The sequence below is a fragment of the Bos javanicus genome, chromosome 21, assembly GCF_032452875.1.
Source record: "Bos javanicus breed banteng chromosome 21, ARS-OSU_banteng_1.0, whole genome shotgun sequence".
NCBI classification, from domain to species: domain Eukaryota; kingdom Metazoa; phylum Chordata; class Mammalia; order Artiodactyla; family Bovidae; genus Bos; species Bos javanicus.
Window position 1 is genome coordinate 41080451 of NC_083888.1, and position 22479 is coordinate 41102929.

The window sequence follows — 22479 nt, forward strand, 5'->3', positions numbered from 1 at the left end:
TGAAAATATACACTGCTTGATTTTTATATGGTAGTAAGTCCAGCCCTTTAGAGACGGGACATGTGGAAGCAGTTGATTTCCTTGATACACACAACCTCTGTGTGTTATACAGAGTTATACAGTGTTATATATGTGAATTATACTCATTCCAAGGTTTCTAAAAATGATGAGACAAGTTTCTTACATTACTGCCATTCCACTATTGTTCTGTCATCTGCCAGTTGCCATCTCCACACATGCATATATTGCATGATTCATAAAGGAATCAAATCCCCAAAGACTTCTTGGACATGTCCATCACCATTTAATTTCAGTGATAACTTCTTGTCCATAAATTTTTTTCAACTCAAGAGGGTGAGCCTTGCTAATGGTGTATACTCAGCAAGCTCAAAGATACCCTGAAACGGAATTCACGGCCTCCCTCACACTCCTTCCCATGCCCAGCCCTGGGAATGTTTTAAAGTAAATGCCAAGCATCATTTTATTTCATTGGCATATATTTCTCCAAGTATTTTTAACACAGTAGGACCTTTTGTTTTTTTCAACATGCCACAATACCATTATCACATCTTTAAAATTGTGATTCCATTATACAGTCTAATCCCTAGTCTATAGTTTCCCCGTTTTATCTTAAAAAAAATTTTTTTTTTAAGTTGGTGGTTTCAAACTAGGATCCAAACAAAACCTACATATTTCCTTTATTTGCTGTATCTTTAGGGTTTTTTTTTTTTTTTTTGGATTTGTCTTCCTCTCAGCCCCACATCATCATATCATTTATTTGTTGAAGGGATGAGATTATTTATCCTGTAGCATTTCCCACATTTGGCTGATTGAATTTTTATTGTATTATTTAGCATATTCCTTTCTCCTCCATATTGTCCATAAGCTGGAAGTTAGGTCTAGAGACTGGTTTGGTTCAGGTTTTAATATTTGGGGATGAAAGTACTTCTCTATTGGGGCTGCAGTGTACTTTGTGTTGCACCGTAGCAGGCAGCACAGAATGCCCAGTTGTCTCAATTTTACTACTGTAATGTACTAAACTTGATCAGCCTGATCTAGCTATTGTCAGTGTTAGCTGAGCTAGCTAACTGTCTTTTGAAACATTTTATCGTGTTCTACTCCAACGGTTTCTGCTCAGTATGGTGTCTGTCTTTCTATAAAAGAGCTTCCCCTGGATGTTGCTGAGCCTCCAGGATCCTGGATGGGACCTTTCCTTGAACTCATTGGCAAAAGAGGGGCTTCCCTGGTGGCTCAGTGATAGTCTGCCTGCAATGCAGGAGGTATAGGTTTGATCCCTGGGTCAGGAAGATCCCCTGGAAAAGGGAACGCGGCCCACTTCAGTATTCTTTCCTGGGAAATCCCATAGAGAGAGGGGCCTGGTGGGCTACAGTCCATGGGGTTGCAAAGAGTTGGACTTGACTTAGCACTAAACCACCACCACCACCATTGGCAAGAGAGGTCCTCCAAGTTCTCAGTGTGGTACTCAGATTCTCTCCTGGGGTTCCCACTTCAAGCAGGGGAGGGGGTCACCCTTCCTTTCAATGGTGACTTGGTACTGGGCTCCTTGGCTATTTTGACTGTTGTTATTGTTTAGTTGCTAAGTTGTGTCTGACTCCTTTGTGACCCCATGGACTTGTAGCCCCACCAGGGTCCTCTGTGCAAGGAAAAAGTGTCCAGGTTTCTCTGTCCAGGCAAAAATACTATAGTGGGTTGCCATTTCCTTGATCTTCCCCTCCCAGGAATTGAAACCCCATCTCCTGCATTGGCAGATGGATTCTTTACCACTTAGCCACCTGGGAAGCCTCTTTTGACCCTTAACAAGACCACATTTTCAGACCTCCACTTCTGCCATTAAAATAGCACAGCTGTGGTTTCCTCATTCTAGTGTTAAGAGTAGATAGTGTTCCAGAGCTCCAGGGGATGTTTTTCACTTGGTTTTTGGTAAAGATATTGCTGTACAGGTTTTTCTTTTTTTGCATTCCTCTTGGCTCTTACTGTTTTCTGTGAGAAGATCCTAGGAACTTCCAAAACTGCTCTGCTACTGTTTGCTCTCCCTCACTTCTCTGCACTCTTGGTGTTTCAAAGTTTAAGTTGCCTGCTAGTTGACCTACATTTATTTATCAGATTCCTGCTATTGAAATAGCTCATTTGACTTCTGTTAAAATAACTGTGACTTTTCCAAGTCTTAGATGTGCGATATAAGCCAGTATAAATTTAAGTATGAATATCCACTGGAAACGGTTGGGAGGCTCTCATCTGACAGCTTTAATCTCTTGTTTACATTTTTGGCCAGGAGTATACCATGTTGCTCTACTTTGTTGTGAAGTTCAGAAAAGCAAAAAGTGACGCTGGGTAAAGGGCCACCAGGCAGGCCACCTGAAAGGCTCTCTGTTTACCCTGACATCTGATCTGAACAAGAATGATACTAAATTCAAATACATGTCTGCAAACTTATCCTGGACAGCATTTGCGAGGTTTATTTTATTTATTGGAAGTAGAAAGGGAGGTTAGCTGAACTCACTAGGAGAATAAGTCAGAAGAATTTTGGAAGTTGAGGTCTGATCACAAATGTTAAACACACTGTTACAAATGCAGCAGTAGGAGCTTTATTGTCTTAAAGTTGTACGTTATCTGATTGAGCCACTTCTCAGACTTTAACCTGCATGTTGAGATCAACTAAGAACAAATTGTCTGTTAGAATTACACCTTTTGTGATATGCTCTGGAGTCAAGATGAAAACTGCCAAGATATGCATATTAACAAGTGAAAGCTTTTGAATAGAAGATACAACTGGGTAGAACTTGATTTACGGTAGTGAATGGGGAGTGAAATTGCGCGTCCATGGTCACAATAATAGCTGTCACTGAATCACTGGAGTCTTGAGGCAAACCTGGAGATAAAGAACAGTGAGTGAGAACACAGATGCTGGAGCCCAGCTAACATGATTGGGTTCTTCCTCAGCCATTTTACTTTGTGACCTTTGGCGAGTGACTAAGTTTTCACGTCTGTGAAGTGGAGATAAAAACATTCCCTAACTCATAAAGCTATTATGCGCATTAAATGAATATAGGTAAAGTATTCAAAATAGCACTTGTCTGATTGGTAAACACTGTGTAAGTGTTTTCTATTATTATTATTATCTGTCTTCAAGAGTAGTTTTATTGGGTTATTAGCACATTTTATCAGAAAGGGTGAATAATGCCTCTCAGGTTATAGCAGTGGAATTCTTTCATGACCACCATCAAATATTGGGATCATTAATTACTTACTTGAATTAGAGTTAGTTGTGGCCATGTAACTAACAAAAAAGATGGATTCTGTTGGTTGAGTAAACTGATCGCCAAATTTAAGTTTAATACAGCCATTTTTATGTTTCATTGTTTCTTTCAAAGTGATTATCTGCAAAATGGAGCCATAATTCTCTAGCGATATCCTTAGGACTAAAAAATGTTCATGTAACTTTTAATAGTGCTTCATTTTAACTTAGGACACACTTTAATTAAGATCTTAATAATGTGAGTGTACAAATGCAGTTTTATAGTATTGTTTTCTTACATATTTTTAAGGAAAATATCCACATTGTTACGAATTTGCTCCCCCCACGTAATGTGAACATTAGAGTAAAAGACTTTATAATGTTGAAACAAATTAATTGCAGATAAATTAATGGAGTGATGATTTTATAGAAACATTTTCCATAATTTGAGTTTTGCACTTTAATTTATAATTGTCTTTTCTATAGACTTAATAAGTTGTATTAAGTTCTATTAAGAACTATTAATAGACATTTTTCTTTTTCTTTCCTTTTTTTTATTGGCTGCATGGCATGTAGGATCCTATTTCCCTAATCAGGAATTGAACCTGGGTCCCCGTAGGGCACATTGAACTTATGACTGCCAGGAAAGTTGATAGACATTTGTATAAAGTAAGATTCCTCGGTGTCCCAGTGGGGTTTTGTTTATTTGTTTGTTTCTTTTTTGACATAAAACTGTAGGAGCCATCAGCAAATCAAAATTTAATTCTCAAGTCCTTTAGTTTGATCTGAATTTAAAATACGTAACATTGTATTTGACCTTGTAAGGGTACTTACACACTTATCACTTGAACCCTAACACAGAATATTTGAGGGAAAAATGTGCAAGAATAATCTATCTGCGTATGTCTTTCACAGTTTTCATTGGAAATCAGATGTTTAACAAGGTTTAACAAACCTAATTTAAGAAATGCAGAGTTAAGTTTATCAAAATGCAGAACATCTTGTTAGAAGTATTTCCAATCTGAGAAATAACTTGATACACCATTTTATGGGAGTGGAAAATAATACATAGTATTCCAAATCCTGGAAGATGATGCTGTGAAAGTGCTGCACTCAATATGCCAGCAAATTTGGAAAACTCAGCAGTGGCCACAGGACTGGAAAAGGGCAGTTTTCATTCCAATCCCAAAGAAAGGCAATGCCAAAGAATGCTCAAACTACCGCACAATTGCACTCATCTCACATGCTAGTAAAGTAATGCTCAAAATTCTCCAAGCCAGGCTTCAGCAATATGTGAACCGTGAACTTCCTGATGTTCAAGCTGGTTTCAGAAAAGGCAGAGGAACCAGAGATCAAATTGCCAACATCCGCTGGATCATGGAAAAAGCAAGAGAGTTCCAGAAAAACATCTATTTCTGCTTTATTGACTATGCCAAAGCCTTTGACTGTGTGGATCACAATAAACTGTGGAAAATTCTGAAAGAGATGGGCATACCAGACCACCTGACCTGCCTCTTGAGAAATCTGTATGCAGGTCAGGAAGCAACAGTTAGAACTGGACATGGAACAACAGACTGGTTCCAAATAGGAAAAGGAGTTCGTCAAGGCTGTATATTGTCACCCTGTTTATTTAACTTATATGCAGAGTACATCATGAGAAACGCTGGACTGGAAGAAGCACAAGCTGGAATCAAGATTGCCGGGAGAAATCTCAATAACCTCAGATATGCAGATGACACCACCCTTATGGCAGAAAGCGAAGAGGAACTCAAAAGCCTCTTGATGAAAGTGAAAGTGGAGAGTGAGAAAGTTGGCTTAAAACTCAACATTCAGAAAATGAAGATCATGGCATCCGGTCCCACCACTTCATGGGAAATAGATGGGGAAACAGTGGAAACAGTGTCAGACTTTATTTTTCTGGGCTCCAAAATCACTGCGGATGGCGACTGCAGCCATGAAATTAAAAGACCCTTACTCCTTGGAAGGAAAGTTATGACCAACCTAGATAGCATATTGAAAAGCAGAGATATTACTTTGCCAACAAAGGTTCGTCTAGTCAAGGCTATGGTTTTTCCTGTGGTCATGTGTGGATGTGAGAGTTGGACTGTGAAGAAGGCTGAGCGCTGAAGAATTGATGCTTTTGAACTGTGGTGTTGGAGAAGACTCTTGAGAGTCCCTTGGACTGCAAGGAGATCCAACCAGTCCATTCTGAAGGAGATCAGCCCTGGGATTTCTTTGGAAGAAATGATGCTAAAGCTGAAACTCCAGTACTTTGGCCACCTCATGTGAAGAGTTGACTCATTGGAAAAGACTCTGATGCTGGGAGGGATTGGGAGCAGTAGGAGAAGGGGACGACAGAGGATGAGATGGCTGGATGGCATCACTGACTCGATGGATGTGAGTCTGAGTGAACTCTGGGAGTTGGTGATGGACAGGGAGGCCTGGTGTGCTGCGATTCATGGGGTCGCAAAGAGTTGGACGCGACTGATCTGATCTGATCTGATCTGAATCCTACTTCAGCCTGCTGGAGTTCCTCCTTACTGACACATTGTTACATTACAGTATCAAATCCTGGAAGGAGCCTATCTGTAAGACCCCTAGACCTTTGCCTCCTCTCTAAAATTAAGATATTAAATGTATTTATTAATGAAAAAATTCTATGAAGATTTTTAGTTGCTAAGCACAAATACTTAATTTGCGTGGCTGATTTTAACCAAACAATTTGGAATAAGATTAACTACCAGAAGTACCTCTTCACTATTTCTAGCCCACGCCCATGTTTTGTCGAAGTAAACATCTATTTCCCTTTTTTAAAGTTATTTTAAATTTCAGAATAAGTTACCCTGAACATTAAAGCCAAAAAGAATATAATTTTAGAAGAAACATTTTTATTTTGATTTTGAAGGATGCCTGTTGTTACTCCATTTTGTATAGTAATGGGAAAGTTGAGTCCGGTTACTTACCTGAAAGCAACTTTTCTATTCTAAGAAGAGTGGAAGGTAAGATAACAACCATAAGAACAGACTATGATCTCCAGCCTTTAACATTTTGTTTCCTTAAACTTCGCAGCTCCCACTACCACCAGATCCGATAGCACCTCCCTGGCAAATGACTAACAGTCTGTTCTCAATTCCTCCATCCCCCACTCCACACACACACACATGACTAATGAATAAAAATAAAACAAGTACTTTCAAACGGACAATGTAATGGTCTATTTATAGTATATAAAGTCTTCATCCTTAGTTTTTGAAATATGGCTTTTCTCCCTTGCTTTAATCACATTGCTGTACAGATACCCCTTGATTTAGGATAGAAAGTCTGATACTTGAACATCTCCAAAAATACAACATCTGTCCTTTTTAGTGAAACTTTCAGCTTGTCTCAGCTTTTATTTATGTATGTGTTTTAAATGCGTGTGAAGTGGTCTCTTGTTGTGGTTTTAATTTGCGTTTTCCTAAGGATTAATCATGTTTATGTACAAAAAACCATGCTTATTTGGATTTTAAATTCTTAAACCAGAATTCAGTGAGACTTTTTTTTTTTTTTTTTGGCCATGCTCCAGGGCATGCAGGATCTTAGTTCCCCTAATAGGGATTGAGCCTGTGCCCACTGCAGTGGAAGTGCAGAGTCTTAACCACTGGACCATCAGGGAAATTCTGGTAAGACTTTTTGATCAATTTACCAATATGGCTTTAGATCAAGATTTGAGAGTCACATGAAGCTTTAGAAAATTTTCAGATATACTACCAGGAAAATGGTAGACCAGACTATTAAGGTTTATTCTCAAAGTACTTTCATAATTTTTCTACAAAATTGTCAGCTTCAGGGTTCCCACAAATCCTGAATTTGATTGAAATTTAACACTTTAAAATATTTTAATAATTTTAAAACTACTTAAGTAAAATAGCAGCCTGCAAGCAAAATAAGTCAAATGTGGTTGAAATATTTCGAGTGACCCATGGATTTAGCAGAAAGTGAAAGTTTCAGCTGAAGCTGCTGGAACATGCATTCTAAATCATAAAGGAGAGGTTTAGAGAGAGATAGGGAACAAGGAGGAGAATGGATGGAAAGAAAAGCAGATGGTGATGGATTTCTTGAAGGCAGATTTCCGTAGTCTTAGAACTTCAGGAGGAAGACTATGCAACCTACACTGGGGAAGAAGTCTTGAGGAGGAAAAAGGGGGATTCTGTGCTTTACGTTTCCTTCATCTCTTTAAGTCCTTACAAAAAAGCCTCTGAAGCAGCTGTCTTTATTACCCAGTTGGTAGATGAGAAAACTGAATTATCATAAAATTCCAGTAAGCAAAGAAACAAGCTGTTTCAGTGTATTAAAAAAGAATATATAACATATGAATTCCAAGGGAGGTGCTCCAAATTAGATGGAAATCTGCTACTGACCAGTATTGTTTCCTCTCATTTATGGATGGAGAAATTCAGCAACAGCTAAATAACTTGGAGGCCTATGGAATGAAAAAACATGGTGTGGCAAATAGTATCGAGCACTTGTTATGTATGTTTTTCCTGGGTTAGGCCATACTGATTAGATGCTCTCAGCACATGGATTTTGAAAAACAGTATGTATTTTAAAGAAGTATGGCATTTAGAAATGCCACAGTAAATGGAACAATAGGTTCATTATTAAACTTTTAGTTTTGAGTTGGCTAATTTTGTAAAAATATATAATGTAGCTCAACATTTTTTAAACAAACTCTTTTTATGTGTAACACATTAAGTAAGATATGTCTTAAAACTTAGGGAAGAAAGCAAAGTAAGGTTGGAGAACTAAAATTGCCCCTAATTCTACCATCCAGATTTAATTTAACTGCTTCCTTTCATGCTTATTATAGTAGCCCTGAACTTTGTATAATATACATGTGCATATATAAGTTTAGTAAATTTACAAAGCTGTGTAGATATTACCATGCAATTAAATCCAGATTTTGAAGATTTTCATCATCCTGAAAAGGAACCCTACCCTTGTTTTCCCCCAAAACTTTCTCTCCTGGCCCTAGGTAACTACTAATATGCTTTCTATCTCTATAGATTAGCATTTTCTGGGCATTTAGTATTAATAGACTTTGTGCAATAGTATTTTGCATCTGGCTTCTTTCATTTAATGTAATGTTTTAAAGGTTCATCCATTTTGTATTAATAGCACAGCAGTATTGTTATCGAATAGGTTTCCCCTGTCTGTAGATACACCACATTTCTTTTAATCCATTCATTAGCTGGTGGACATTTGGTTTGTTTCTATTTTTTGTCTATTAAGTGCGATGCTTTTATGAACATTCATGTACAAGTAATTTTTATGGATATATGTTTTCATTTCTCTTCAGTATATATTGAGAAGTAGAATTTCTGGATAATATGGTAAGTTCATGTTTAACTTTTTTAAAGAAACTGCCAAGTTGTTTTCCATAGGAGTTATAATATTTATGCATGATACAAAATTAGTACACAGAAATCGGTTACATTCCTAAACGCTGACAGTGAACTATAAGAAGGAGAAATTAAGGAAACAGTCCCATTAATCGTCACATGAAAATTCCCTGTCAGCCCACTGCCCTTGCACTGGGGGTGAATGTGGGTTCCGTCCTTGGTTGGGGAACTAAGATCCCACAAGCCACAAGGCACAAAAAGAATAAAATACGTAGGGATAAACCTACCTCAGAGGTAAAAGACTTGTACGTGGAAAACCAGCGGACACTGACAAAAGGAACTGAAGATGACACAAAGAGATAGATACATTGTGTTCTTGGATGGGAGGAATCGATATTGTTAAAATGACCATACTACCCAAGGCAATCTACTGATTCAGTGCCATTCCTATCAAAATACCTGTGGCATTTTTCACAGAACGGGAACAAATAATTTAAAAATGTGTATAGAAACACAGAAGATCCTGGATAGCCTAGCCACTAGGCTACAAGGGAACCTCCTATATTTACAATAAATTTTAATTTATGAAAGAGTTGCAAAGATATTACAGAGAATTTCTGTATAGCCTCACCTATCTTCCCCAGTGTTATATTTTTGTGTTACTGTGGTACATTTGTCATAAAAAAACAACATAGGTAGCATTATTATTAACCAGACTCAGGCTGTTCATCAGTGTCCTTTTTTCATCAATGTTTTTCATCAATGTCCTTCTCTGTTCTGTGAGACCCTGCAGGATACCATATTGCATTGTAGTCATTATCTCCTTAATCTTCTCTGACCTGTGACAGGTCCTCCTGCCTTCTTTGTTCTTCATGATCTTGACTGTTTGGAGGAGTATAACTCAGATATTTTTTAAAACGTCCTCTAATGTGGATTTGTTGTATTTTCTCATCATTAGAATGGGTTATGGGTTTAGGAAAGAATATCACAGAGATGAAGCATTCTCACCATATCATATGGTGGAGGAATATGCCATCATTGATGATTTAGCCTTCATTACTTGCAGTGTGTGCCAGGTTTTCAACTGTAAAGATACTTTTTTTTCTTTTAAGGCTTTTAGTGAATTTGTTACAATATAGCTTCTATTTTATGTTTTGGTGTTTTGACTGCAAGGCATGTGGGATCTTAGCTCCCCAACCAGGGATCAAACCCACACCCCCTGGATTAGAAGGTGAAGTCTTAACCACTGGACTGCCAGGGAAGTTCCTAAAGTTACTAGTTTCCATTCCCATCTTCTGTTTTTTGAAAGTGAACACTGGGTTCAGCTCACACAAATGGATGGGAGATGGGGTGGGGAATTAAGCTCCACCTCCTGCAATCAGATCAGATCAATAGTTCAGTCCTGTCCGACTCTTTGCGACCCCATGAATCGCAGCACGCCAGGCCTCCCTGTCCATCACCAACTCCCGGAGTTCACTCAGACTCATGTCCATCGAGTCAGTGATGCCATCCAGCCATCTCATCCTCTGTCGTCCCCTTCTTCTCCTGCCCCCAATCCCTCCCAGCATCAGAGTCTTTTCCAATGAGTCAACTCTTCCCATGAGGTGGCCAAAGTATTGGAGTTTCAGCTTTAGCATCATTCCTTCCAAAGAAATCCCAGGGCTGATCTCCTTCAGAATGGACTGGTTGGATCTCCTTTCAGTCCAAGGGACTCTCAAGAGTCTTCTCCAACACCACAGTTCAAAAGCATCAATTCTTCAGTGCTCAGCCTTCTTCACAGTCCAACTCTCACATCCATACCTGACCACAGGAAAAACCATAGCCTTGACTAGACGAAACTTTGTTGGCAAAGTAATGTCTCTGCTTTTCAATATGCTATCTAGGTTGGTCATAACTTTCCTTCCAAGGAGTAAGCGTCTTTTAATTTCATGGCTGCAGTCACCATCTGCAGTGATTTTGGAGCCCAGAAAAATAAAGTCTGACACTGTTTCCACTGTTTCCTCATCCATTTCCCATGAAGTGATGGGACCGGATGCCATGATCTTCGTTTTCTGAATGTTGAGCTTTAAGCCAACTTTTTTACTCTCGACTTTCACCTTCATCAAGAGGCGTTTTAGTTCCTCTTCACTTTCTGCCATAAGGGTGGTGTCATCTGCATATCTGAGATTATTGATATTTCTCTTGGCAATCTTGATTCCAGCTTGTGTTTCTTCCAGCCCAGCATTTCTCATGATGTACTCTGCATATAAGTTAAATAAACAGGGTGACAATATACAGCCTTGATGTACTCCTTTTCCTATTTGGAACCAGTTTGTTGTTCCATGTCCAGTTCTAACTGTTGCTTCCTGACCTGCATACAAATTTCTCAAGAGGTAGGTCAGGTGGTCTGGTATTCCCATCTCCTTCAGAATTTTCCACAGTTTCTTGTGATCCACACAGTCAAAGGCTTTGGCATAGTCAATAGAGCAGAAATAGATGTTTTTCTGGAACTCTCTTGCTTTTTCCATGATCCAGCGGATGTTGGCAATTTGATCTCTGGTTCCTCTGCCTTTTCTAAAACCAGCTTGAACATCAGGAAGTTCACGGTTCACATATTGCTGAAGCCTGGCTTGGAGAATTTTGAGCATTACTTTACTAGCATGTGAGATGAGTGCAATTGTGCAGTAGTTTGAGCATTCTTTTGGCATTGCCTTTCTTTGGGATTGGAATGACAACTGCCCTTTTCCAGTCCTGTGGCCACTGCTGAGTTTTCCAAATTTGCTGGCATATTGAATGCAGCACTTTCACAGCATCATCTTTCAGGATTTGGAATAGCTCAACTGGAATTCTATCACCTCCACTAGCTTTCTTCATAGTGATGCTTTCTAAGGCCCACTTGACTTCACATTCCAGGATGTCTGGCTCTAGGTCAGTGATCACACCATCGTGATTATCTGGGTCATGAAGATCTTTTTTGTACAATTCTTCTGTGTATTCTTGCCATCTCTTCTTAATATCTTCTGCTTCTGTTAGGTCCATACTATTTCTGTCCTTTATCGAGCTCATCTTTGCATGAAATGTTCCTTTGGTATCTCTGATTTTCTTGAAGAGATCTCTAGTCTTTCCATTCTGTTGTTTTCCTCTATTTCTTTGCATTGATCGCTGAAGAAGGCTTTCTTAATCTCTTCTTGCTATTCTTTGAAACTCTGCATTCAGATGTTTATATCTTTCCTTTTCTCCTTTGCTTTTCACTTCTCTTCTTTTCACAGCTATTTGTAAGGCCTCCCCAGAGAGCCATTTTGCTTTTTTGCATTTCTTTTCCATGGGGATGGTCTTGATCCCTGTCTCCTGTACAATGTCACGAACCTCATTCCATAGCTCAGTATCAAAATGTATGTTTGGGATTCTTCTGTCCCATTTATTTATTTAAATCGGTCTGTACTCATGTATGGGGCTTCCCAGGTGGCATAGTGGTAAAGAATGCTCCTGCCAATGCAGGAGATGTGGGTTCAGTTCCTAGGTCGGAAAGATCCCCTGAAGAAGGAAATGGCAACCCACTCCAGTATTCTTGCCTGGAAAATTGCATAGACAGGACAGCCTGGCAGGCTACAGTCCATGGGGTCACAAAGAGTTGGATGGATACGACTAAGTGACTGAACTCGCATGCAGGCACTCGTGTATACTTATTTTATACTTTGAGTTATAATCCAGTACTATGTTATTTGCTAGTCACATCTTTCTAGTTTTGGCTATTGGAAGCTCTTCCACATTGTCCGATGTATCAGTCTGGCTCTTCTTAGCACGTTTATTGTGATATAATTCACATAGCATAAAGATCATCCATTTACAGTATATTATTCAATTCTTTTAATGTACTCATATATTTGTGCAACCATCACCATGACCCCACATTTCTCAGAACTCACCCTTCAAGCCTGCATCCCCTGGCAACCCTTTATCTACTTTCTGTCTCTGTAGATTTGCCTGCTCTGGACATTTCATATAAATAGACTGTGTCCTCTTTGTGACAGCTTCTTTCAGTTTAGCACGGTGTTTTTAAGGTTCATCTGTTTGGTATCTTTTTATTTTTGTTTTTTTTTGTTGTTGTTGTTTGTTTTATTTCTTGTTTTTGCATGGTTTCTGTCTGGCCTTTTTAATCTTTATTCAGATGTTCCTTCTACATAGTTTTAATCATATGGGTATAAATTTGGTGTTCTGCTTTTGTGACTTAACATTATGTTGTCCATATTTTCTCACTCATCTCACAATCTGCATATTTTAATAGTAAAAGGACACCTAGTTAGTATTCATTTAACATGATTCTTAGTTTGTAGTGTCTGGGCTTGTTTCATTTTTCACTACTGTAAATGATATTGCTTTAAACTTTTTCATGCATATGGATTTTTAATTATACCTTAGGATAGATCCCCAAGACTAAAATGCTTTAGTTGAAAAGTAGAATCATTTTCATGATTCTTTTTGTTGCATTCTACCAGGTTGCAATATAGAAGACTTACAAGTTAATTGTGGTGTTGTTCATGCCAAGTCATGGCTAACTCTTTGCGACCCTATGGACTGCAGCAGGCCAGGCTTCCTTGTCCTTCACTACTCCCGGAGTAGTCCATTGAGTTGGTGATGCCATCCAACCATCTCATCCTCTGCTGCCCCCTTCTCTTCCTTCCTGTAATCTTTACCAGCATCAGGGTCTTTTCCAATTAATAACAAATTAAGAGATCACTTATAATATATATATATACACACACAGACACACACACACACACATATCTGTCTCCTTATATAACCTTATCAGCACTTTTTTCTAATTTAACACACATAAAGGAAGGAAATAAAAGAAGTCAGCGTGCTAAATATTTTACAAGAACTGTATTATTACTTCATTTAATCCTTGCCACCACTTTGTAAGTTAGTTATTATTCTCAGTTGACAGTGCAAGGACTGAGTGCCAAATGCCCTTGGAGTTATAGCCAAAGGGCAGATACCAGAGATCAAGTGGTAGAAGATTATAGACATTCAAACCATTTCATTAAGAACTGAGCCCAGAGCGGGAAAGGGAGCCAAGTCACTGGGCCAATGGGACAAAGACCCAGGAAGGCCTAAGCTAGATTGGTTCAATAGGAGGTCTCTCTCTTTTTTTGCCAGTGCTGGGTCTTCCTTGCTGTGCACAGGCTCTAACTGTGGTGAGTAAGGGCTGCTCTTTGTTGCAGTGCACCGGTTTCTCATCGCAGTGCCTTCTCTTGTGGAGCATGAGCTCTAGATGTGTGGGCTTCACTAGTCGCAGCTGGTGGGCTCTAGAGCGTGGACTCAGAAGTTGTGGCGCGAGGGCTTAGTTGCTCCGTGGCATGTGGGATCTTCATGGACCTGGGATCCAACCCATGTCCCCTGCATTGATGGGCAGATTCTTATCCACTGTACCTACAGGAAAGTTCAACAGGAAGTCCTTTTGATGCATTCAAAAATACATCTCTTGGACTTCCCTGCGGTCCAGTAGTTAAGAGTCTGCCTGCCAGTGCAGGGGACACGGGTTCAATCCCTGATCTAGGAACTTCCCACATGCCATGGGGAGATCTGAAGTATAAACTTCAGTTAATAATAACGTATCAATTTCATTAATTGTAACATAAGAAAATTACGACCAATCTAGACAGCATATTAAAAGGCAGAGACATTACTTTGCCAACAAAGGTCCGTCTCATCAAGGTTTTTCCAGTAGTCATGTATGCTGCTGCTGCTGCTAAGACACTTCAGTTGTGTCCGACTCTGTGCGACCCCATAGACGGCAGCCCAATAGGCTCCCCCGTCATGTATGGATGGACTATAAAGAAAGCTGAGCACCGAAGAATTGATGCTTTTGAACTGTGGTGTTGGAGAAGACTCTTGAGAGTCCCTTGGACTGCAAGGAGATCCAACCAGCCCATCCTAAAGATCAGTCCTGGGTGTTCATTGGAAGGACTGATGTTGAAGCTGAAACTCCAATACTTTGGCCACTTGATGTGAAGAGCTGACTCATTTGAAAAGATCCTGATGCCAGCAAAGATTGAAGGCGGGAGGAGAAGGAGATGACAAAGGATGAGAAGGTTGGATGGCATCACCGACTCAATGGATATGAGTTTGGGTAGACTCTGAGAGTTGGTGATGGACAGAGAGGCTTGGCGTGCTGAAGACCATGGGGTCGCAAAGAGTCGGACACGACTGAGCGACTGAACTGAACTGATGTACCGTACTAACTAAAATGTTGATAATAGGGGAAACTCTTTGTGGAGTATATGAGAATACTCTATATGTTGAAATTTTTTGTGTGAATCTAAAACTGTTCTAAAAAATAAAATCTATTTAACTGAAAGATATCAGTGGGCCACAGCTAGCATTTTTTCCTCAATATTTTATTATGATGATATTCAAATATACTGCAAAGTTGAAAAGAATTTCACAGTGATTTCTCATATACTTGCCACTCCATTCTACCATTAATCTTTTACTATTTCATTCATACCTCAGTATCTATGGGGGATTGGTTCCAGGGCTCCCACACATACCAAAATCTGTGAATGCTCAGGTTCCTTATGTAAAATGGTGTCATGTTTGCATACAACCTACACACATCCTTCGTATACTTTAAAATAATTTAAAGTAATCTAGAAATAGCTCTAAATTACTTATGATACCTGATACAATGTAAATGCTACGTAAATAGTTGCCATTGCACAGCATATTCAAGTTTTGTTTTTTGTAACTTACTAGAATTTTTTTCCCAAATACTTTCAATCTGTGGTTGGTTGAATATGTGGATACAGAAACCACAGATCTAGAGGGCCAACTATACTTACTTTATCATACACCTAACTGTCTATCTATCTATCTACCTATCCATTAATTTATCTTAGTTTTTTGGTGTAAATTATAGGGAGTTTCCTGGTGGCCTCGTGGTTAGGGTTGTGGGCTTTCTCTGCAGTAGCCCCGGGTTCAATCCCTGGTCAGGGAACTGAGATCCCTCAAGCCACACAGCATGCCCCCCCAAATAAAGTAAATTATAGACATGAATACATTTCCCCCAAATACCTCAGCATATGTATCATTAACTAGAGTATTAGTTTCTTTTTATGTAAAATTTGTATATAATAAATAGTAAATCTTTACATTTGGTGAGTTTTGAAAAAAATCCATGTCTGTGTAATCCAAACTCCCCACAACTGCATTTTTTTTTTTACACAATGAAATGTCATGGAAGATAGAGTACAGTCCACAAAATGTGAGCAAGTATTGTTTTACGAACTTCTGCTCGAATATGTATGTACCCATATATGTAAAATATGTCACAATGTAAAATATATCACAAGAAAGTGAAACTCATTGGTCTGGTAGGGGAACTCAGAATGTAATTGAATAGTGACTATTTAGGGTGACAGATTTTGTAAAATGCAGTGATGGTTTAAAAGAAAAGATAGCCAACATTTTGTGGTTAGAAAGAGAGATTGGGATAGCCAGGAAAGGCTTGTCTCAGGGAAAGGTGATATATTATCATAATGATGTGGGCCCAAACTTACGTAGCACTCACTTGATGCCAACTGCCAAACACTGTTCCAAGAATGTTACATGTACTAACTACTGCTCACAGCCTAGAAGGTCTAATAGTGTTAACATTATTCCCACTGTACTTCAGATTGAGTACGGGAAGATTAAGTAATTTGCCCAGAATCATAAGGCTAATAAGTAGTAGAGCCAGTCAAGTTCTGTCTAGTTAGTTCATGCTTATGACTATTACACTCTGTGAATACTATATCATTTTGGGGAGTGGAAATTGGCTTTTTAACTTGAGAGATTTTATTTCAGTCACTTTCATGGGGCCAGAAAAAAGTTTTTGTCTGATATTACCTGAGTGTATGTGTGTGTTTTACAATATTGTGATTCTGGGGTACATAGAAAGCATTTAGAGCTCGAAAGGATGTTATTGTTCAGTTGTGAAGTTTCATGTCTGACTCTTTGCAACCCCATGGCTGTAGCCTGCCAGACTCCTCTGTCCATGGGGTTCTCCAGGTAAGAATACTGGAATGGGTTGCCATTTCCTTCTCCAGGAGAGCCATCATCAAATATCATGTTTGTTTCTAGAAAATTCCTGCTCTACTGTTTTCAAGTATGAATTGTTTGGTATTTTCCAAATTAATTGTGCAGCAGCTTTAGAAAAGATAATGTTGAGTTGATCATTCCCACAGCTACCTGAAGTTGATGCTTATTAAGCTTAAATGAACATTTAATGACACTAATACACCAAGTGAGATAGAGGCAACATGATAAATTAAAGGCAGCATTATATTATGAGTCAAGAGAGCAGAATTCAGGACTTCACTCTACATCTCAGGTTACTGGTTTTCCCATAAAGGGAGGGCACATCAGAGATGACAGATACAAGGTACGTATGTTGCCACACCCTGCTTCCTAACCCGAAGCTGACATTACTAATTATTCATGACATCGTTTTGTTCAGAACCTGAAAACAGCTTCAGAATCCTTCCCAGCACAGTGCTCGAAGCACTTAGTACAGTTAATCACAGTTGGCACCCAAGTTGAAATGTGTTTATCGTCTTTGGAGATGGCGACTATAAAGATTCTTCCAGTTCTAGCTCCCAGAAATACATCATCAGAAATATAAAAACTGTGCTCAATTCAATATTTACTTCCATCCTTCCAATCTCTCTTCTCTCTAAGCATTGCTTACATCATGTAGGGGCTCGTATTCTGCTGTGACTCTACCAGCCTCCCCTAAACTTGGCCTGTAGGCATGTTAGCACCCTCTGTGTAATGTCTTTCCCAGTAAAGTTTCCTTTCTTTATTCTTCCTTGATTTTTCATGTACATTCACACAGGTTCTTGGGTGTAGCATCTCGTAACTTCTTGGCAGTCAGAACCTCTTCCCCAGCCTGTGTGTTGTTGAAGGCAAAGATTATTAAGAGAGGAAGTTCATCCCTGCCCCCTGACCACTCCCAGCACTTGTCTAAGCATATTCCTTCTTATTGCCCTACCCTGGTTTCATAGTTATTTAATCTCCCTCCTCCCTCATAATCAGTAACCAGGGAAGGTGCTTAAGTCATTCATCTTAAGTTCTCAAACATGTACCTGTCTCCGAGTCTCTGCAATGTATATTTTGGTGTTGTATATTCTATAATACAAATAGTTTACAGTTTTGCTTGTCCACTTTATTACCACTGTGTAATCCTACAGTTGTAAATTGTGTAATTGTTTATGAGCATGCAAAAAAAAAAATGATGTATTTCAGTCTTTAGATGCCTTTGGCTACTATTTTCAAATCTTGCGTGCTAATGAGTGTCAGTTCAGCGCGTCCTTGTTGGTCACCCTTTCTCTTGAAGTCAGTGGGAAGAAATGGTGTGCTTACAAGGTAGAAACCAATTTGATCCTTTGGTGTAGCATCTTAATGGGGTCATTTTACATCTCATTTTACCACTTAATGCAGCTAGGGCATTTAAAAGTCGAAGGTTTGGTCATGAGTACCTTTGAGACAATATTTTTTTTTTTTTTTTGTCATTTACCCAGCAGTTGGAATCCAGGGTATATTTCTAACTTTTTTAAAGATGGTTTTAAAATAACTTTGCTGAAAGGGAGTAAAAGAAAGGATGGTAATCGTAATTTATTAGTCATCTGCCATAATTTACTGGCAGTCATTTGTAAGGAGAATAAAAGCAGCACTTACTGCCAGATGATTAAATAACACAGAGGATGTTGCAATCCCACCTGCAATAGTGAGTTTATCTTCCTGGAACAGAGAGTGAATGACCGCAGGCCCCCCCGCTCCCCCACCCACCCACCCCACCCGCCCTGGCCCTGCTGTCAAGTCCCCAGCTGAGCCGGTCTAGATGGCATCCTGTTCTATGTGAATGCAGCAGCCCCAAGCTTTGCCAACCTGGATCCGGTTCTAACCTGCTCTTAATGTTTGGAATTGTTATGAGATAACCACCTGTGTGTCAGGGTTCAGGATACGAGAGATGAGCTGGGAGGGCAAAAATACAATATAAAACTTAGTTCAAGTATTATAATCTGTTGCAACTCTTCTATAAAATTATTCCAGTTTTTAAAATTTCACTTAAGTACTAACTATGCTTAACCTTAGTCTTTTGCACTGATTTTCAAAGATATTGCAAAATGTGAATATGATACTATGGTATTGGCTTTAGATGAGACAGCTCTGATGCTCGTGATGAAGGAACTGGCCATCGGTCAATATTGTGTGCTTCTGCGCTGATTATTTGGAAAACTAGTTAAGTATAAGAACAATGAACATGAGCTGCATTATAGCTGAGTTGGAAATAAAACCGCGAGCATGAACCCCTAGGAGTAGGAGTGTTAGGGGTCTGTCTTGTCCTCTGAGCTGTGTCTCATCCCTGACACACAGTCATCCAGGGACGCTGGGCGCCATAACATCCACAGAATTCAATTTGCTTGTCTTTGAAATGGGAATGACAGAAGTCCCTGCTGCAGAAAACTGTGAGAACTAAATAATGTATGTAAACTGCTCAGTACAGGACCTTGTAGGACTTGTTGTAGGACCTTGTTTGAGGACTTTGACAAATAATTGATGTTACTGTGGCTCCCAGCACTAACAAAAGAAGAACTTCAGTATAGATCCTATCTCCACTGTCCATAGAATAAAGTTCATATTCCTTAGCATCACTTCTAAAGCCAATTTTATCTTATGTGAGCAGCTCAGCTTCCTATGACCATTCTTCCTGCCCCTTGACCTGCAACCAAAGTGAACTTTCCCAGAGCTTTCATTCCCCTAATTTCTGTGCCCCAGAGTCACTCCCTCTGGGTCATTCTTCAAGGTCTTGCTTAAATGCCCGTCTCTGGGAAGCTGTTCCCAACTCTCCGGTGATGCTCCTTGCCCCTCCCTTTTGTGCACTAGAGAAGTTTGCCTGTCCCAGTAAAACTTACCACTTTGTGATGCTGTTACTTACTTACCTGCCCAGCACCTTCACTAGGTGTCACGATCGGAAGATCAGAAATCATTACTTCTTCATCTCCATAATCTCTTTCTGGTGTTTGACACGTAGTTGGCACCTGAGAAGATTGATGAAACAATGGAATGAATATGAGTAGAAGCACTGTGGATACTCAAAAATGTTTTTGGAGGATAACTAATGAAAATTTATTTATTAAAACCTCATTTAGTTCACAGGAGTGAAGACCAATGTTATCAGAAGACATTTTACTTCTGGTTTATCTGTGGAACACATTTAATACGATTCTTGAGGAATTTGATCTTGTCTTTCTGTTGTTCTTTTTGTCCTTCAGGTTCTGGTTACAGCCACCCCTTGCCATATCTTTTGAATTATACTTGGAAAAATAGTGGCTAGAGGAAAAAAAATGATAAAGTTTTTCCTCATGGTGAATAAACAAGGGCAGACCCGACTTTCTAAGTACTATGAACATGTGGAGATTAATAAGCGTACACTTCTGGAAACAGAAGTCATAAAGAGCTGTCTCTCTCGATCCAATGAACAAGTAAGTCTGGTTCTCTCTTTCATCTCTGCATCCAGCTCAGTGTGGCAGATTTGTTATTACTGAGTCTCAAGGGCCATCGTTTTCTTTGAACCCCATTCTTTCAATAGCTATTAGAGAAAATAACAAATGAAGTGAAATGAAGACTGGCGCACAGCTCTCTTTACATCCCCTTAAGGAAAATAAAAGCAAAGAAAACCAGGGAAAGTCTTGGGTTCGTATTTAGGTCAGCATATTTGTCTCATTGCACTATGGAAGTGGCAAATTTACTCCTGCTAATAGACATACCTTCTTTTTTTGTTCATGAGAACTGAGCCCTTGGAACTCTCAGGAGTGCCTGTAGCAGATGGCTTTCTTTAAGCCAAAAGATGATGTCAAATGACCAGGATAGAGGGAGACACTCAAGACCCACTTTGTGCCAGAGGATAATAACATGATTCTCGTGTGGAGTGGGGTGTTTTTTATTCTGCTTATCATTTTTATAAATTTACCACCAATATAAAACTGGAACAAGTAATTTAAAAACAAAACAAACTTGATTTGAACTTGTCTTATTATATAGATGAGAGAAATGAAAGTGGGCAAATGCATGTGAAATAACTAATCGATCCATTCTGCCAAAATTGAGGTTAAATTGAATCATTAAAATAATACTAAATGGAAATTTAAAAAACGGAGCCTACTTTTACAAGGGATTTTAATTGGAGAATTACTTAGTCCACGCCCTAAACTTGGAATCCTTTGGAAATCATGGAGCAAACTAAGGCAAAATCAGAAAGCCTATATAAATCACCCATTAATTTGCCATTTCTCCATTTCACTGACTATGTAGAAAGGCTGCTTGTAGGAACCACTGGTAAGTCATAAAATATTAAGGTACATCAGTACTTAAAAGTGACGCATAGACACTGTGTTTCCCTTGGCTTCTAAATTGATTTTCCAGTCGGAACATCTCAGAGTCCTCTTTGAATTACTGCTTTGGCCTGCCATGGCACACACTGCTTTATGTAGTTGTCAAAAGGAAACTGAAACTATTAAAGAACTGTGTTAATAGCCATAGACTTTAAGTAAGGGTAAACAGACTGAAGAAGCATTTCTGTTTGAATCTTGCTATACAATGCAGGCACTCCACAATTTCAAACATCATTTTCACTGATAGGTTACCCTCTGAAATATATGCTTTGGAATGAGTATACCGTTAGATACTTTTGAAGCATTCTAAATTATCTTAGATCTTAAAGGGAACCCAAAAGTAACACAGTCTCAGCTTCATTTTTATTTTATCCACAAAGGTGCTTTGATACTTTTTTTTTGAATGTCAGAAACTCCTGAGAGGCTTTGAAAAATGTTTCTCAGTTCTTTCAAATAGTAAGTGATTCCTTGAAAGATCTGTCTGAGCAGAATTATACTGGCTCTGCAGTGAACCTAAAGTTGTAGAATGGTCCTGGATTTAATGGTTTTTATCCTAATTGCAAATAAAAGCCTCAAACCCTTCCATTATATAGATTGTTGAATGGCTTCCCATGGAAAAAACGCCATAATCAAAGCTTGCAGCTTCAGGAATTCCCTGGCAGTGCGGTGGTTAGGCAGAGAAGGTAACGGCACCCCACTCCAGTACTCTTGCCTGGAAAATCCCATGGATGGAGGAGCCTGGTAGGCTGCAGTCCATGGGGTCGCTGAGTCAGACATGACTGAGCGACTTCACTTTCACTTTTCACTTTCATGCATTGGAGAAGGAAATGGCACCCCACTGCAGTGTTCTTGCCTGGAGAATCCCAGGGACGGCGGAGCCTGGTAGGCTGTCGTTTATGGGGTCACACAGAGTCAGACACAAATGATGCGACTTAGCAGCAGCAGCAGCAGTGGTTAGTACTCTTCCCTTTCATTGCCATGCCCATGGTTTTGATCCATGGTCAGGGAACTAAGATCCTGCATGCCACACAGTGTGGTCAAAAAAAAAAAAAAACCTTGAAGCTTCATTCCCAAGTATATCTGAATGTCATAGAGCAACATATCCCAGTGCAAAAAGTGATACAATTCTTAATCACGTTTGGTCAAGCAAACCCAAAAGTCTAAAGGAAGGGCAACACTGTACCTTCATCCTGCTGGTTGAATTCCTATCCACCCAGCATCTTCCTCTCCCTCTTTATATAATGACATGAGGGGAGAGATGAATGGGAAGTGAGTTGTTTTCTCCACTAGTCAATAGTGGTAAGTTATTTATTAATTCTTATAAAGCACTATTTACAATGGATGATTTTTGTTTAGTATCTGTCACATAAAAACCATCTTTAAGTAATTTTTAAAAAGAGCCTGTGCTGTGCTGTGCTTAGTCACT

The 22479-nt window shown here is 39.2% G+C and overlaps 1 protein-coding gene across 3 annotated transcripts in view; it reads left to right on the plus strand.

The window, feature by feature from the left end:
* The window catches only part of AP4S1 (adaptor related protein complex 4 subunit sigma 1), a 48131-nt gene that overhangs the window by 9851 nt on the left and 15801 nt on the right, over positions 1–22479 (plus strand). The window contains exons 2-4 of one of the 3 annotated variants that reach the window (XM_061394109.1): positions 6822–6918; positions 8595–8628; positions 19935–20144. In XM_061394109.1, coding sequence (XP_061250093.1) covers positions 20007–20144 — 138 coding nt within the window. In that variant the 5' untranslated portion in view covers positions 6822–6918; positions 8595–8628; positions 19935–20006. The remainder of the gene's footprint in view (positions 1–6821; positions 6919–8594; positions 8629–19934; positions 20145–22479) is intronic. The other 2 variants (XM_061394108.1, XM_061394107.1) reach the window with 2 other exon arrangements.